A 16,048-nucleotide genomic window follows, 5' to 3' on the forward strand; every position below is an offset into this window, starting at 1 on the left:
GCAATCAAACCTACATTGTAACAGACCTCCTCAAAAATGCTTTCAAACTTATCTACTCTTACCCTCAACTTGTCGTTGTCCAGTGCCTCAAGGGATGAGGTGATTTCTTCTGGGACTGGTGTATCATCATCAGCACTTTTTTTCTGAATATAACAGGCATTGGAAAACGTATTAATTTACATCTACACAAAACACAGGAATGTTTTAGGGGGGGGCCAAATTTCCTGAATTCTGGTAATTTCCGGAAGATTTACATCCCTGAAAACAAAAACATTATTAAATTATTAAATATTATGTGTGTATCATCTTGGCTCCACAAAATTCAAACAGGAGAATGCAGACTCCATTATATGGTGAGTTAATGCGCACTGTGCTCAGTGTGCTGCCTTGTGTTTAGTTGTAACTTGTTACTAATGAAATAGTTTTAGTTGAATATTTTCACTGTACCGGTGTTTGAATGGACATCAGCTTTTAAATAAAGCATTTACTGTATTTGGTGCCCTCCCTAATGTACGCGTATTTAGGATTTCTCTACCAGAAGTCAATTTGTGCCCAAATTCTTCCCTTGTAATGCCATATAGGCGTATTGCATAACAAAGGAGATTGATTAACCTCCAAACTGCAAAAATGCAATACACCAGGGAGGAATTTCGGCAAAATTTGACTTCTGGTAGAGAAATCCTAAATCCGCACAAGGCAGCCAAATCATATTACATGTGTACACAGATCTCTGCTCAAAACGGGATAAAAAGAAATAAAAACATGGCAATTTAGGCCAAAAAAAAAGGGAATTCCTTTTAAATAAGGAAAATTCTCATGCCTACATTACTTTATGTAAAAAATAGCAATATTAAGGTGGTGTTAAAGGCAAGGTTTAGGGAAATCATGAATTCCAACATTTTTGCAAATATCTCCAAAACCTTTCATGATACAATCTCAAGTGCGTTTGTACTTATGTAGGGATATGTTGGCCATGTTATGAAGGTAATAAAACCGTTGCCATGGTAAACAAGCAGTCGCTATTGGCTTCTGACCAATCACATTGAAAGTTGGATTTTCCGTAAATCACTTCATTTCAATTTGTCCCAATAAAAGTATACTCACATGTTGAGTCATGTTCCTGCGCACCTCCACTGATTTTCCCGTAAAAAATCCCAGTGGAATTCCCCCTGGGGGGGTCAAAGTGAAATTTCCGTTTTTTGGCCACAGATTCCATATTACTTACAAACTTTTTACGGGAAAATCAGCAGAGGTCATTCGTGATGTTCTTGAACGATTTGACACCATTTTTTAAATTTTTTTGGACATGTGCAATTTCAACCGTATGAGGGCAGTATCCAGGTCTGAAATTTCTCGGTCCCTGGAGAGCAATAATCAGAGGAGGTAGGGTGCTGAAAACACTGCCGAAAATATTTAAAAATTATTATCTTCTTCTGTGCCAAAGATGAAAACGATCCATAGATCTTAAATTTGCATTTAAAACCACCTTAATACAAAAAATACATAACACAAGGTACCCATTAGTGGGTGAAACAGCCTGATAAGTAATAGGAAGTGTCTGTCTGTGTATGAGTGATTTTATTTCCATCTGAATCCAAATTTTAAAAAATCTGTTTCATAATTAAAATGTCAGACACTTGGCATGTTTTTGGAATCACATGTTTCAGTTCATGAGCCAGCAAGATACAATACAATACTAGTGGCAAATGGTGGTCATAGACCACAAACCTAGCTGGGGCGTGTTGGTGTTGTGGAGATATCTGACACCAGCAAAATGTCCCAAAAATGTTCCCATGGTCATGAGGTTTGTTGTCACCGAGTTTGAGTCCCGTACTCCTTACAGATGTCCAGAAAATGCAACTCTAAGATCTTACCCCAGATGACCATTGACCTGACCCCTGCAACATGTTCCAAAAATGTTCCCTGGTCATCAAGTTTGTTGTCACCAAGTTTGAGCCCTGTACCCTTTACAGATGTCCAGAAAATACATTTCTAAGATTTGACCTCTGCATGACCTTTGACCTGACCCTTGCAAAATGTTCCCCTGGTCATGAGATTTGTTGTCACTGAGTGTGAGTCCCATACCCCTTACAAATATTCAGAAAATACAATTATAAGATTTGACCCCAAATAACCTTTGACCTGACCCTTCTAAAGTTTTCCAACATATTCCCCTGATCATTAAGTTTGTTGTCACCATGTTTGAGATCTGTACCCCTTACAGATGTCCAGGAAATGCATTTCTAAAATTTGACCTTTGCATGACCTTTGACCTGACCCCTGCAAAATCTTCCCTTGGTCATGAGATTTGTTGTCACCGAGTTTGAGCCCCATACCCCATACAGATGTCCAGATAATGCCACTGTAAGATTTTACCCCTTTAATGACCTTTGACCCCAATTCTGTATGCACGTTATAGGCATGTGGTATAGCTGATGCATATGCAAATGACATCATTGTACTATATAATGTGTGACAGAAGAAGCATTTTGAAGGTATTTGGTTAAATACTGGAAATGCCCCCTTAATGACCTTTGATCCCAATTCTGTTTAAACAATATAGGCACTGGATATAGCCGATACATATGTGCAAGTTACGTAATTGTAGGGTGTATCGTGTAGGAGGAGTAGCATTTTAAAGTTTGTTGGCAGAAGAAGAAAGAAAGAACTAGTGGCAAATGGTGGTCATAGACCACAAACCTAGCTGGGGCGTGTTGGTGTTGTGGAGGTATCTGACCCCTGCAAAATGTTCCCCTGGTCATGAGGTTTGTTGTCACTGAGTTTGAGTCCCGTACTTCTTACAGATGTTCAGAAAATACTATTTTAAGATTTGACCCCAGATGACCTTTAACCTGACCCCTACAAAATGTTCCAAAATGTTCCCCTGTTCATCTAGTTTGTTGTCACCGAGTTTGAGCCCCGTCACGCCTTATAGATGTCCAGAAAATTCATTTCTAAGATTTGACCTCTGTATGACCTTTGCCCTGACCTCTGCAAAATGTTCCCCTGTTCATGAGATTTGTTGTCACTGAGTTTGAGCCCCAAAACCCTTACAGATATCCAGAAAATGAAATTATAAGATTTGACCCCATATAACCTTTGACTTGACCCATGCAAAGTGTTCCCCTGATCATTAAGTTTGTTGTCACCAAGTTTGAGCCCCATACCCCTTACAGATGTCCAGGAAATGCATTTCTAAAATTTGACCTCTGCATGACCTTTGACCTGACCCCTGCAAAATGTTCCCGTGGTCATGAGATTTATTGTAACCGAGTTTGAGCCCCATACCCCTTACAGATGTCCAGATAATGCAATTGTAAGATTTTACCCTTTAATGACCTTTGACCCCAATTCTGTATGCAAGTTATAGGCGTGTAGTATAGCCGATGCATATATATATATGCAAATGACATCATTGTACTATATAATATGTGGTAGAAGAAGCATTTTGAAGGTATTTGGTTAAATACCAGAAATGCCCCCTTAATGACCTTTGACCCCAATTCTGTTTAGACACTATGGGCACTGGACATAGCCGATACATATGTGCAAGTTACGTAATTGTAGGGTGTAACATGTAGGAGAAGAAGCATTTTGAAGTTTGTTGGCAGAAGAAAGAAAGAAGAATCGGAGAGCATTACAGTACCTAGCTGGGGGGTGTAAACCCCCCAGCTAGGTAAAGAAGAATCGGATTGAAAACAGTACCTAGCTCGGGGGGTTGAAAACCCCCCAGCTAGGTAATTATGCATATATGTTGTGAGTGTGTGATGATGCATTTATCACTTTGAGCAGGGTGAGGTATTATTATAGCTCAGCTCTTTTGCATAGTCTCAGTCCTCCCATAAGGTATCTTCCTAAAAGACGTTTTAAGCCAGAGCACATAACATTGTTTGATTTCATCAGGTTTTGGTATCCCCAAGTGACAATCCAAATTTGGCAGACTTCCCACATGTGGCATTGTACACTGGACCACAATGTATGATGAGTTTAGATGTACATGTAATGTGAATATACCCACTGCAAAGCATTTTTCATCTACTTCTGTTCCTAGCCACTGATGCCCAAGCTGATGTACTCATAAAGGTGGTGATCTCATCTCTTCGCCTTTTGTCTTCCTCTTCTCCTCTTTCCAGTCATTTAATCTTCTGCAAGGTATCTTTGACTAGGGTTACTTTTCTGATTTCTGTATGTCAGACTCTACCACGTAATGAGAGGTGGAGCATTTTCCTTTCCATAGCTCTCTGTGCTGTTACCAATTTCTGTTCCATTTCTTTTGTTGTTGACGAAGTCTCTGCACCATAGGTCATAGTTGTTAGCACACACTGGTCATTAACTCTTCACCTCTGTGACAGTGGTATGTTTTTATTACACAGACACACAAACATACAAACAATAACATAACACAGGACTACTCACTCCTTTCATGGCTTTCATTTTTTCCCCGATGACTTTGCTGCACTGATTCTTCATCTTGTTCAGATTGTCCGCTTGGTACCTCACTGCAAAGAGATGAGAGAGAGAGAGAAAATTAAAAACTACAATAAAAGAGTTAAAATTCATCATTATATTACCATATTATTATAATAACAAGAATTATTTTGCGATAATTAATCTTTCATTAATTATCGCAAAATGACAATTATCACAAAATAACAAAAATTGCAATGCTGACCGACCCTGAGACTAGGATACCTGAAGAATCTCAGGACCGACTGAAAGACGATAGCAACATACTCTAGCATCGAATGCGTAACTATCGACGTACAGTTGTATAGTGTGCAAATTCGAAAACTGGAGTTCTCCAGTAAAAAGAAAATCAACCAAACATCGTGGAAAATAAGCAATTTTTTTTAATCAATCAAGAAATATTTATTATTCATATCTCGACCATTTATGGAATCGATGCATTCCAAAAACAGTTGAGTAGATATCGTAGATAAAGTTATTATTTTAATTTAGCTTTCTTCGCCAACCAATTACCCGGGAGTCCAAGCTTCAAAATAAGCAGGCAGTGCACCCAGGAGTCATTTACCCAATGGTCATAACATTTTGGCTCCTGTTCCACACCAAAATCATATGAACCAGCCTCAACCAGGCTCTACAATTTTTTTAATAGAACCTAGTACAATGTAGATAAAGCAGGTTTTGCAAATTTATTGTGTACAATTAAAATTTAAAATACTCTTAGCTCTTTAAAAATTGCTCCTGTTCACTAGATAATCACAGGACCAGGAGCTGCTTTTTCCAAATGTGTGTCCTGGTCACTGTTATCATACTGACATTTCGATTCAATGCATTGAATTGAAATGAAAAATGGCCAAAATCAAATTCAATTCAATTCCTATTCCAACATATCCAATATAGTAGGTCAGCTACATGTATCTACTGCCACCATGTAACCCCAGCGGGATCCTCCGACAAACCAGGCATTTTCTTGCTTAACACATCCCAATGCTTGTAAAATCAGCTAAAATGATTGAACAATTTGCTGAAAAGTATCTGTGTCAGAGAAAATAGACAATTTTTCTGAGTCTAAAAACAATAAATCGCTAATCGAGAAAATCACATTTTAATTTCCACTTTTGTACACAAGTCAACGAAGAATGATTGAAAAATTGAAACACCCAGAACACATTTGTAAAAACAATATTTTTATTTCAAATAGCAATAATTGCAAAAAGTACATTTGCTATGTCAACAGGCAAAAAAAATATTTCTGTACATTTGACACATTTGATATTTCGGTACATTTGACACATTTGACATTTGACACAAATATTTCGGTACATTTGACATTTGACACATTTTTCTCAAAAATTTGATGACGTCATCAAATTGACGTCACTGCGTCTATGCATCCCAAAACTTTTGCTTTGTACATCATTTTTCTTGTTTACTGGACCATATGGGATGTCACCCTGGCCAAGTCGGAGGATCCCACTGGGGGTGCATGGTGGCAGTAAATAACTAAACTGACAGGTCTACTAATACCAATGCATTGAAATAACACTAACGTAAACGCTGCAATTGAGTCAGAATTTGTTTATACCGCAGTTAAACATAAACAAATATTTTGAAATTAAAAACCAAAATATCAAAATCTGACATTTAAAAAAAAAAAAAAATTTGGGTCGCTCGATAAGGGCAAGTCAACTTATTTTTAAGCCTCATGACAGTCATGACAGTGCAAGTTGCAACACCTGATTTATTATTTCTAAAGCACATGTCAACAATGTGTGCCAGAAACCTACATAGTTGTAACTGATGCAATAATAAAATTAATAATATGTCAACACAGCTGCACTTAATGTATGTATACACTAATACACAGTTCCAATTTTTTTTATTGAAACTCGGGCTCCGACCGGGAGTTCCAATAGACAGGTGTGACTATACTATGTGTTTATAATTATGTATAAAATGTGCATTTACATACAAAGACTTCAGTCTTTATCATAAGCATAAATCTATATTATAATACGCTATTCTCTGTAGATCTGTCTGTCTGTCTGTCTGTCTGTCTGTGACTGCTAATGTGAGGCCACCGTGAGGTCATACATGGGCTCAAACTTGGTGGGTGGGTGCAGCTTGGTATGAGGAAGAACGAGTTTATATTTTTTAAGGTCAAAGGTCAAGGACGGGGTCAAGTTCAATTATTATAATACGCTATTCTCTGTAGATCTGTCTGTCTGTCTGTCTGTCTGTCTGTGACTGCTAATGTGAGGCCACCGTGGGTCATACGGGCTCAAACTTGGTGGGTGGGTGCAGCTTGGTATGAGGAAGAACAAGTTTATATTTTTTAAGGTCAAAGGTCAAGGACGGGTCAAGTTCAATTGAAGTCTAATTTCAAATACTTTAAATGGCAAATCTAGCCATGCCATTGTGTTGACCTTGGACTAACAAACAAAAGTTTCCACGGTGACCTTTTCGTCAGACCAACGGTTAAGAGGTCAAAGGTCAAGAAAGGTACAAATTTCAAACTGCCCCTATGAAGCTCAAACTTGGTGGGTGGATGGAACTTGGAATAACAAATAAAAGTTTCCACACTGACCTTTTTGTCAGACCTACGGTTAAGAGGTCATAGGTCAAGAGAGGTAACAATTTCAAATTGCCCCTATGGAGCTCAAACTTGGTGGGTGGGTGGACCTTGAACTAACAAACAAAACTTTCCACAGTGACCTTTTCATCATACCTACGGTTAAGAGGTCATAGGTCAAGAAAGGTAACAATTTTAAATTGCTCCTATGGAGCTCAAACGTGGTGGGTGGGTGGACCTTGGACTAACAAACAAAAGTTTCCACGGTGACCTTTTCGTCATACCTACGGTTAAGAGGGTCATAGGTCAAGAAAGGTAATAATTTCAAATTGCTCCCATTGAGCTCAAACTTGGTGGGTGGGTGGACCTTGGACTAACAAACAAAAGTTTCCACAGTGATCTTTTCGTCAGACCTACGGTTAAGAGGTCATAGGTCAAGAAATGTCAAAATTTTCAATTGTCCCTATGGATCTCAAACTTTGTAGGTGGTGGGTGGACCTTGGACTAACAAACAAAAGTTTCCACGGTGACCTTTTCGTCAGACCTACGGTGAAGAGGTCATAGGTCAAAAAGGTCAAAATTTCAAATTGCCCTCTGGAACTCAAACTTGGTGGGTGGGTGGACCTTGGACTAACAAAAACAAAAGTTTCCACGGTGATCTTTTCTTCAGACCCCACGGTTAAGAGGTCAAAGGTCAAAAAGGTACAAATTTCAAATTGCCTATGGAGCTCATACTTGGTGGGTAGGTGGAAATTGGACTAACAAACAAAAGTTCCATTGTGACCTTTTTGTCAGACCTTCGGTTGAGAGGTCATAGGTCAAAAAAACAAAGATTTCAAATTGCTCATGGAGCTCAAACTTGGTCGGTGGGTGTAACTTTAGCCAAGGAAGCCCAGGTTTGAGATCTGCAAAAGCCAATAATTATGACAGCCGAGAACCGCGAAATACGGGAACCGCCTAGTAATCTATATAATAATACGCTATTCTCTGTCTGCGCCTCTGTTTGTCTGTGACTGCTAATGTGAGGCCGCCGTAGGTCATACGGGACTCAAACTTGGTGGGTGGGTGCAGCTTGGTATGAGGAAGAACGAGTTTATATTTTTTAAGGTCAAAGGTCAAGGATGGGGTCAAGTTCAATTGAAGTCTAAATTCAAATTGCCCCTATGGAGCTCAAACTTGGTGGGTGGGTGGACCTTGGACTAACAAACAAAAGTTTTCACGGTGACCTTTTTGTCAGACCTACGGTTAAGAGGTCAGAGGTCAAGAAAGGTAACAAATTTCAAATTGCCCCTATGGAGCTCAAACATCGTGAGTGGGTGGACCTTGGACTAACAAACAAAAGTTTCCATGGTGACCTTTCCATCATACCTATGGTTAAGAGGTCATAGGTCAAGAAAGGTAACAATTTCAAATTGCTCCTATGGAGCTCAAACTTGGTGGGTGGGTGGACCTTGGACTAACAAGCAAAAGTTTCCATGGTGACCTTTTGGTCATACCTACGGTTAAGAGGTCATAGGTCAAGAAAGGTAACAATTTCAAATTGCTCCCATTGAGCTCAAACTTGGTGGGTGGGTGAACCTTGGACTAACAAACAAAAGTTTCCACGGTGATCTTTTCGTCAGACCTACGGTTAAGAGGTCATAGGTCAAGAAAGGTCAAAATTTCAAATTGCCCCTTGAACTTGGTGGGTATGTGGAAATTGGACTAACAAACAAAAGTTCCATTGTGACCTTTTTGTCAGCCCTACGGTTGAGAGGTCATAGGTCAAAAAACAAAGATTTCGTTGGAGCTCAAACTTGGTCGGTGGGTGTAACTTTGGCCAAGGAAGCCCAGGTTTGAGATCTGCAAAAGCCAATAACTATGACAGCCGAGAACCGCGAAATACGGGTAACCGCCTAGTATACAATTATTGACTGCTATGAGGGGCATGGTTAAAATTATAGGCCCAAGGTGATCTCAAATAGTCATGGTTTTGAGATCACCGCGGGCGCGGGCCTATAATTTTAACCATTCCCCGAATAAAAAGCAGTTAATATTTGTTTTATATACCAAATCTTAAGATTCTTGTCATCTGGTTGGTTAAAAGTATCGATATTGGGAAGAGAAATTAATAGTTTCAATGCGAACGGCACATATTACAATCTGTGATTTCCGCGTAATTATAACGTGCAAAAATATTAACGCAAACGTAATATCATTTTACGCTGGAACAATGCACACGCAGAACTATGCCCGGGGAATAATTACTTTTGCGGGCATAGTCAAAACTATGCACGCTCTTTTAACCAATGGGAATCTTTATGCAATCTACAGACCTGAAGTCTTGCAGTACATGGATCGAATCCATGGGTTCCTACAGTCACCCATGGAAACTTACCTCATATCAGTTTTAGTTGCCCCTAATAACTCCAAATTGACATGACAATTAATTCTATTTGCTCAATTTCATACCAAAATCAAGGAAAACATGGTTTTATTATTGCAAAATAACAAGAAAATCAGAAAGGTTATATCTAGTCATTTGCAGTAGGCCACTTCATGTAATCAATATTGGTACTTGAATTGCATGACTCAGTGACTTTCTGCTCATTGTTAAACTAAGAGTGATAGTGTTGTAAACTTGATTGCATAACAATAAGATTGCCAACTGACATCCTTTGTATTTGAGTTGTCTGTTGATGGTATTAGAACTGTCACGGATGTAAACATTACACAAAATGTAGGTATGCCAGGTGAATTCAAATTTGCCATCAAACTGCATCATTTTATATATCAAATTAAAGCCCTTGAGTAAAGAAAGCCAACACTGAAAACCTTTTTGTCATAGCACTTTCCGTAGCAAAGTTAAATCTAGTCAAAGATTGACTTTCATCAAAATGATTCTGCTAGCAAAATTCCCCAAAACAGCATTACGGGGGTGTTTCTAGAATCTATCTTAGTCTCATGACGATAGCAGCTTTTTTTTTTAAATGGAACTGCTATCAAAATCCTCTGAAATACCATGTGCGAGTCTCTCATCACCAAAAAAAAACCATATATTTGGGTCAAGTGAAGTATAGACAACATATTTATGAAGGTTTCCTTGAGCAAGAGGTTCTTTTAAATTTCGATGTAAATTTGTATTGCCGGATTAGGCCATTTTGACACTGCTGTGCAGAACTATCTCATTTTGGAAAATGGATCTCATTTTGAAAATCATCTCAAATTGGATAGAATTGAGACCCAATTTGAGAATGAATTTGAGTACAATATGAGATCCATAATCACCCAATTGGTGCTTAAGGGTAGACAGGGTATTGTTGGTCGAAGCAGCCAAAAAAATCGATTTTTATTGTCTAAATCAATATATTAGTGAAAAATAACACTTTGATGTTTTGCAAAAGTTCATTCTACAAATCATATACTTTGAAAACTTGCTTAATTTATTGTTGTTAATGAGTTATGTACATTTTACAAAAGTGTTGTTGTTTTAGCCCTCTTTACAACATAACTCAAGAACCACAGGACCTATAAAAGCATTTCTGTGATATTTGAATTCTTCTACACGCTTTCATAAGGAAATGAGCAATGCAATTTTGCGAAACTCACTACCATTCGCAAGATGTTGTGAACTACCAAATCGCAACACTTTAAAATTGTGTATTACCTTATACATTGGTGCCACCAAATGTTTATCATTTCATGGTCAAAGAAGTTGGGGATCACCAAAATTGTGTTTTTGACAGAGCAAGGCCTAATTACTCCAATTTAATAGCTGAAGTAGTATTGGGAATTTTGTGCTTGCAGATCAGGTTTCTCTGCCAAGAAGACAAGGTCAATTATACTATGAAACATCTTATTGTTGATACATACTTCAACTTTATGTATCCCACTTTAAATATCAGGATTTTGCTTCAGTATTCACTGCATGAATTATTTCCACATTACTTATGCAATGCTGTTGTTCTTTTCATTTTTTGTAGCAAACAACCTGAAACCAACTATCATCCTGGAAATTATAAGTCCTTTGTTAGTGATTGAGCTTGCAATTTTCCGAGCGATTATATGAGTATCAGATTTTAAGTTTGTGAGATATTCTGATGTTTTAAATAATTTGAAAAACATTCTCTTGATTTTTTGTTGCTTTGAAAAGGAACAAGAAAAACATTTTTAGATCAATTTACCTTATGGTCACCTTGTTTATACTCAAAAGACCATGAACAGCAATTAAACCCATACTTGACCATGAGAAGTCTAGACACTGCTTCCATACAGTACCATACTTCATCAACTATAATAGTTAGCAACTTAGCACCCAATAAAACCTAATTGGGTGGATTATATCTCAATTTGTCACTCAAATTGGATCTCATATTGGATCTCAAATTGCTTCTCAAATCTATTCAATTTGAGATGATTACAAATATGAGATCCATTTTCCAAAATGAGATACTTTTGAATATCAGTGTGACTGACTAGCAAATGTGTTAACTGAGGTTTCCCTGTCATACCTACAAAATGTCAACAAAACATGCTACTGCAGAACTCTTTATGGCTATGCCTGTATGTGTGTGTCTGAGGGCTGATCTGAGGGCTGATGAGTGATGACACACATTCGATGGGTGTAGTCTTGCAGCATTGCTTGTGAAAGCCAACTCATCCTTACTGTTCATGATTTAGCTCAAGGTTTAAATAAGAAATCCCAAATTGATATGGCAATTATGGACTTTTCAAAAGCTTTCGATAGCGTACCCCACAACCGGCTTTTATTTAAACTTGAAAGATATGGTATCCTTAATAACACACACAGATGGATCAGCAACTTCCTCAAGCACCGTGTCCAGAGGGTCGTCGCCGGTGGCGAACACTCGACCTGGGCTGACGTTGTTTCGGGCGTCCCTCAGGGCACGGTGCTTGGCCCGTTGCTGTTCCTCATTTACATAAATGATTTGCCTAACAACTAATACTTGCATTCATCTGTTCGTCTATTCGCAGACGACTGCGTCTTGTATCATGAAATTCAAAACGATCTTGACGCTGAGGAGCTCCAAGAAGACTTAGACGCCCTGGTTAAATGGGAAAAGGACTGGCAGTTGTGTTTTAACCCCTCAAAATGTTTCATTATGCGTCTAACTCATGTTAGATCCCCCAAACACTTTGATTACAAACTTGGTGACACAACACTGAGTGAAGCTGATGGCCACCCCTATCTGGGCGTATACATCACCAACAAACTCGCCTGGAATAGTCATGTTAACCAAATAACATCCAAAGCCAACCGTACTCTTGGGTTCATAAAAAGGAATTTATATTCCTGCCCACAATCCACCAAGGAAGCGGCGTATAAAAGCCTTGTGAGACCTTTAGTTGAATACTCATCCGCCATATGGGACCCATACACCAAGGATCTTTCAAACAAGATCGAAACAATCCAGAGAAGGTCAGCTCGCTTTGTTTTTAACGACTACAAGTCACAGTCACCAGGAGTCGTCACCAACATGTTGAAATCCCTAAACTGGACATCACTGAGCGACAGACGCAAGGTACACAGACTCACCATCCTACAACAAGCACGCCAAGGTCACTTATCCCTGCCAACTGGAAAGCTCCTACAGCCGGTCCAGCGTCAATCACGGCATCTCCATTCAAACGCCTACACTATAATATCCACCAACAAAGACTGCATGAAACATTCGTACTTTCCACGCACAGTAATAGACTGGAACTCTCTACCTGAGCATATTACCAACATATCATCTATACCTAAATTCAAAGAAGCCGTTACCAACCACATCCAAGAATCAGCCAAGCAACTACAAGATTAATAGCAGAATACATGCGCACACACTTCCTGACCGTCTGACTCCACCTGGAGTGTTGGCCAGTATTCGTACAAAGACAAAGACAAAGGTACATAAAATAAGGATGCACTGTGCATTTTTAAAAGGAATCCAAACTTCAAGCATCAAGAAATATACCTTGTATTTGTCAGTTTTACCTCATCATCCTGTAGACCCTCAAACACTCAGCATACTGAGTTATAGTGCACTCTATTTATATCTTTTCCACAAATAAGAAACATCACAATATGTGGGCTCATGTTGGGCTCCAATGATGTAGACCAGGAAAGTTGAAAACGAGGAACTCTCAAGGACAGTTTTGGCCTGCATGGATGATTTTAATCCCATTGTACCAGAGTCTGGGCGTACATGGATGATTTTAATCCCATTGTACTATACTACCATACCAAAGTTGAGATAATTGATCTACATTGATCTCATCTTTTGGGTGGGTTCAACATTCCCTGAGTTGGCAAAACCTGCAATCTTCATGGAGTAATTTACTTAGTGCAAAAGTGGTCAAAATATTGCTCTGCAAAATTGCTTTATTTTCATGATTTGGATTTATCATATTGAGCAGCATTCTCCTTGTGATGTTTCTGCACTGAGTCTGTGTAGAGAGGGTCTAGTACAACATCTCTGAGGTAAAACTGACAAATACAAGGACGTATATTTCTTGATGGTTGAAGTTTGGATTTCTTAAACGTACAGTGCATCCCTATGTACCGCTGCAAGACTTCAGGTCCGTACAATGTAGATGTCATTATGTTTATGATAAAGACTGAAGTCTTGCTGGCAAGACTATCAAACACTACACACTGTAGTGTAGAAACATCACAAGTAGAATGCTGCTCAATATGATAAATCCAAATCACAAAAATTAAGACATTTTGCAGAGCAATATTTTGACCACTTTTGCACTATCACCCATGTCATGAGATTGCATTTGCAGGTTTTGCAATTGCAGAGGTCAACATTGCAACAGGCAGGTTGTTAAAATTATTGTCAATCATCAATCATGCAATATCATGAATATATTACCGTAGTAATATTTTGCGACATTTATAATGCAAACAATTAACACTGAGGACACCCTATGGCACCTGCTACAACTTGAGAACAAGTCCTCAAACGTTCGAAATTTGTAGTTACTACAAGCATGACAAGTGATGAGAATAGCTAGTACCGTAAGTACAGCACACAAAAAATACTTACACTTTCGCCATTTTGTGTCGGCTTCAACAACATTGTCAATCAATGTTACATCTTTGAAGCGTTTCGCCTGATTTTCTTTGATTTTATCAGGATCTCCGCCTTTATCAGCACGGAATTGTTCGACATCTAAAACCATTTTTCATTCAAATACTGGATTAGACACGATAAAACAAATGCTATTTTGTTGCCGTCAACCTTGCACACATGTACCGGTGGAAAGATTTGCAATGAAAACAGGTCAAAGGTCAACTTGAAGCAGGGATTGTGTCCAAACTTGTTGAGTTGTCATCATACACAAAACAAGAATTCCAAATAAAAACTACCAATTGAGACTACAGATTGATGTAAATATTTCATTTGTAAATACATTAAATCCAAATAATTCAGTAAATTCTATACAATTGCTTCGTCATTATAATAATGAAAATAACTGATCAATCTAATAAATTTGATTTTAAGAGCTTTTAACACGATCCCTGTCGGTAACCCATCCCATCAATTTAGTGCTGAGCAAAACGCCAAGAAAAGAAAGTAATTTGTGATTGGGAAAGAAGAAGGGAGTGTTCAAAAAACCAGGCCCGTACGCAGGGGGGCCGGGGGATGCGGGAGTGCGGCCCAAAAATATACGGGTTTTTTATGCTTTTTTGGCCAAATGTTTGAGGAAAAGTCCACTTTTCACAACATTGCCCCATGGAAAAAGGTCCACTTTTTCAAAATCAGCACCCCCCCAAAAAAAAAAATCATGCGTAGGCCTACGGGCCTCAGTGGGGAGAAATATTTTTTTCACGAATGAAAACTATAACTTTCAAGCTCTTTCTGACCCCATTCATGTGGTCCCAAACTTTTTGACCCAACCCCCCCCCCCCTCCCTCAGTTATAACCATAGCCGGGATGATAGCCCTACTTATGTAGGCCTACCGGTGTTCAACAAATACTAGGGCTATTGCGGGCTGGCATTTTCTTCGGAAGGGGGGTCCCAAAAATACAGGGGGGGGTCATAGAATTTTCAGACCAAAAATAGGGGGGTTATAATTTTTTAACACCCAAAATAGGGGGGTTATAGACATATTATTAAGGGCTGGTGACTCAAAATTTTCGCGCGCTGCGTGCGCATTCTTTAACTTCGCAATCGAAATTTTAATGCGCTCCACACACTTTCTTCACTTTTAAGTTTTGAGGCTCCGCGTCTTAGTTCCGGCAATGAATAATTTTTTTGAGTCTGTGTAGTTGGAAGGGGGGGGTCATAAAATTTTCGACCCGCGATAGGGGGGTCGTAAAATTTGCCCGCGATAGGGGGGGGGGTCATAAAAAAATTGACTCCGGTCACCGACATATTTGGGACCCCCCCCTTCCGAAGAAAATGCCAGCCCCCTTAGAGGATGTCATTTTCCGCGCGGGTCGAAACATTTTATGACCCCCCCTTCCTGCCCATACAGAGTCAAGTGACAAATTATTCTTCACTGTTGGAGTCGCCCATAGTAGGCCTATACAGTTATAACATGATTCGACCTTTGCAGTAAACCTGCAGGACAATGGGAGAGAGCGTGGCGCAATGGTTAGGGCAGGCCTCCAAAAATTTCAAAGTTTTCGGCGACTTTGGAGAACCACTGGACCTATTATGAAATTTCAGGATCATTCACAGTTAATTTAAAAAAACAAAACTATTTTGGTTGTTAAAAATTATAACCCCCTTTTTGGTCTCAAAATCTTATGACCCCGGCCCGTATATTCACGGCCCCCCCCACTTCCGAAGAAAGTGACAGCCCCTTATTCATTGCTGGACCTGGCAGAGCCCGCAGAGTGTGCAAAACTGCAGAGTGCAGTGCATGCACGAAGCACAATTTACAACTTTGATTGCAAGTGTAAGGTGTGCGGCACTCGCGTGAAAATTGCATAATATCATGAGGCCCCCTAACTAAAGATCATCATGCATATTTTGATCGTATAATTAAACTGAGAATGTCGTGCGCCGCGCAGC

The 16,048-nt window shown here is 39.1% G+C and overlaps 1 protein-coding gene across 1 annotated transcript in view; it reads right to left on the minus strand.

The window, feature by feature from the left end:
• The window catches only part of LOC140148905 (serine--tRNA ligase, cytoplasmic-like), a 33,802-nt gene extending 19,499 nt beyond the window's left edge, over positions 1–14,303 (minus strand). The window contains exons 1-3 of the mRNA XM_072171003.1: positions 14,071–14,303; positions 4,417–4,499; positions 63–143 (exon numbers count right to left, since the gene is read on the minus strand). Of these exons, the coding sequence (XP_072027104.1) occupies positions 63–143; positions 4,417–4,499; positions 14,071–14,206 (300 nt within the window). The 5' untranslated portion in view covers positions 14,207–14,303. The remainder of the gene's footprint in view (positions 1–62; positions 144–4,416; positions 4,500–14,070) is intronic.
• Positions 14,304–16,048: the final 1,745 nt, after the last annotated feature.

Source organism: Amphiura filiformis, chromosome 3, assembly GCF_039555335.1.
Source record: "Amphiura filiformis chromosome 3, Afil_fr2py, whole genome shotgun sequence".
NCBI lineage: Eukaryota > Metazoa > Echinodermata > Ophiuroidea > Amphilepidida > Amphiuridae > Amphiura > Amphiura filiformis.